This window comes from Arachis hypogaea, chromosome 13 (assembly GCF_003086295.3).
Source record: "Arachis hypogaea cultivar Tifrunner chromosome 13, arahy.Tifrunner.gnm2.J5K5, whole genome shotgun sequence".
Classification (NCBI taxonomy): domain Eukaryota; kingdom Viridiplantae; phylum Streptophyta; class Magnoliopsida; order Fabales; family Fabaceae; genus Arachis; species Arachis hypogaea.
This window is the reverse complement of record NC_092048.1, coordinates 43646891-43649909: the sequence shown is the minus strand read 5'-3', so window position 1 is coordinate 43649909 and position 3019 is coordinate 43646891. Positions and strand designations below refer to the sequence as shown.

The window sequence follows — 3019 nt, the reverse complement described above, 5'->3', positions numbered from 1 at the left end:
TTTTTTTTTAAATTCATATAAAATTCAACAAAAAAATAATCCTGTGAAGTGCAGCGTGATATTATCAAAAAAGGGGTTTTCAATTATTATATCCATAGATTGAATTGTATATAAAAAGAATAATTTTCTTTTGGTGTTTGTACAAAGAATAGTTTATTATGAAAAAGAAAGGTTTAATTAATTAGTTGCAGATTAATAATGAACAACAAAATACTCGACGTCATAGTTTTATATACTAGGTTAGTATGTAGGTTAATCAGACAAACAATGATATACGGAACAGGGAAAATGACGTTAATTATAACGAGACAATATACATATTTCAACATCCATAGCTTTCAGTCTTTCACGAACACACATGTTGTTCTGAATAATAAGGACTCCTGATGTAGCCCCCTCGCTCGTGAAAGCAAAGAACAATATATAGAAATGTTCATAAGTTATATAATACTACTTATCATAATCCAATGCATTACTTTGAATAAGGAACGAAAATTAATTCAGAAATCTTATCAAACAATAATAATCCAGCACTAGTATTTTCTGTAGAACTAGTCACATACAATAATATATAATATTCATATACAATATGCATGCCCCCCTTATTTCATTCCCCTTCAAATCCCAAAGGTCCTCTAATTCTTTGGGCTCGGCGCATGAATATATATAGATATCTACATTTCTAATTAAGAAACCCAGAAAAAAAAAACACTTTAGACCAAAAAAGAAAAAGTTAATGTTACTTAGCTGTAAAAGAAGATACATATAAGAACAGATATTCACAAAAAGAGAGAAAGAATTTGTAATATATATATATATACCTTTCTCTATTTATGAATTTCCATTCTTATACGATTTCTTACCCCTAAATAGCATTAATCATAAACATACAATGATAGGATATAAAACCACCCAACTAATAAAACCCTTTCCCCTCCCAGCAAATGAACTTTTGTGGAGATCGATGTGACATCAGCACGTGAATACCATAATACTAGAAAAAAAAATACTTATGTTACTAGGAACAATTTTTTGGTTGTCATCTTCGGTTATTTATAACCATCTGTTTTTCTTTATAACTTAAAAGTATTATAAATAAAAAATAAATGGTTATAAACATTTTTGAAAATTATCCAAGAAAGAAGGTAGCATTATTATTATGGTCATGGTGAACACCCGTTTCATCCAAGTTGTTGTTGTTGAAGGACGATGGACTTGGACAATTTCTGTTGAGAAGCTCTTCAATCATCTGCAATGCGATTCTCTCCTCCTCATCCATCTCTCCCCTAACCAGATCACCACCGGATACGGTTGACGACGGAGACTGAAGAAGATCACAAGAAGAAGACGAGGAAGAAGAAGAAGAAGCAACCATAGAACTGATGGCAGCACCACTAGTTTTGTTGTTTCCAGCACCGAGCTGAACCCTCATGACCCAATTGGAATCAGAACGCTGGCCAGCGCGCTTCTGCCACACACCAATGTGTGAATTCTCCGTGTCGAGCCTCAAGCATGTCATGGAAGGTGAAGGAACTTTCCCGCATTTTCGAAGCTTGGCGTGTAGAATCTCCTCTAGATCCTTATTGGAGGCGGCTGAGGCGGAGGAAGAATGAGCCGCCGCTTTCTCGGTGGAGCTGACAACCTTTGGATCACCGTCCGGTGTGTGTATGATGGGGAAATTGGTCTTGGCATTCCGGCCACTCATCAAAATTGCAGCTTGATCGTAGGCTCTTGCCGCTTCTTCCGCAGTTTCAAATGTCCCTAACCACACCCTCCTCTTCCTACAACAATAAGAGTAATCAATAAAATAATTGAGGTGGTTCTAAAAGGGAGAGAATTTAATAAGAACTTACAAGAGTGGGTGACGAATCTCGGAAACCCAAGAACCCCAATGACGCTGCCTGACACCTCTGAACTTCCTTGATTGCACCATCACTAACAACGTTGGGGATGATGTGAGAGAGAGAGAGAGAGAGTATCTTTTTGGAACTGTGAGATTACAAGTACAAGTACAAAAGGTGCAGAGTTGCCAAAGATAAATATAGAGGGAGAAAGAGCGAGAGAATATAAATAAATAAAAATATAATAATAATTGAAATTAATTAAATCCGGGAAAGAGGGGCATGCCACAGCAAAGAGTGTCGGCGAACTAAAAGGTATAGAGAGTGATGAATTAAAGGTACTCACCTAAATCCTTGGGTTCTACAGTAACCTTCTCAACAATAAATGTTTGTGCTTGACTTGGTTGCGCAGTCGCTGGAGTTCTTGTCCTTTCTTTCTTTCTATTCCCAACCCCTATTCCATTACACTCCCCTTCTTTAATCTTTTCTTGTTTCTCATCATCATCTATCTTTTTCTATGCCATACGATGTGTTTACATCACAACATATTGTATCAACGTTAGTTAAGGTATAGCTTGCTACTTCCTAGCGGTCCAAATTTCAAACAAGCTAAGCAAGTTATTTTTGTTTCATGAATCATCAAATATAAGCAGTTGTATATACGAAAGCAAGTTATGGCTGTTTTTGGCAAACATTTCTGATATATGAATTATATGACTTTATTATTCTTTATCCCAAAATCGTATATCATTAAGTACAAAACTATAGAGATATCAACAATATCGTATTTTCAAAGTTATACCTCTGGTTTCATAAAATTATTTGTTCTAAAACTTAAACTAATGCAAGCTAAGGAGTTAGTACATAAATAATTATGTTTTTAATACATGCCTAGCATAAATTTGTCAATTATTTTTTAAAAAAAATTGAATTAATAAAAAAATATATAAATAATTATATTTTTAACATATTTTTTAAATAAAAATATTTTTTAGATTTGTTTATTTTTTTTGTATAGACTTTTTTTCTTTTTATTTATTTTTTGTTTTTTTTCTTCTAAAAATAACAAAAATTGATTTTTATATATTTTAATTATAAAGTTCTGATATCATATCATAAAATTATGTCTCTCAAAAATTTAAATTGACAAAAAAAACACACACATATATATATGAGAG

At 33.1% G+C, this 3019-nt stretch overlaps 1 protein-coding gene across 1 annotated transcript; it reads right to left on the bottom strand.

The window, feature by feature from the left end:
• Positions 1-509: 509 nt before the first annotated feature.
• On the bottom strand, positions 510-2543 carry LOC112738234 (ethylene-responsive transcription factor WIN1). Its single transcript, XM_025788584.3, has 3 exons — positions 2188-2543; positions 1854-1989; positions 510-1781 (listed from the first exon to the last, which is right to left on the bottom strand). Exons 2-3 carry the CDS (start codon positions 1931-1933, stop codon positions 1130-1132), a joined length of 732 nt encoding a protein of 243 aa, XP_025644369.1. The 5' UTR covers positions 1934-1989; positions 2188-2543; the 3' UTR covers positions 510-1129.
• Positions 2544-3019: the final 476 nt, after the last annotated feature.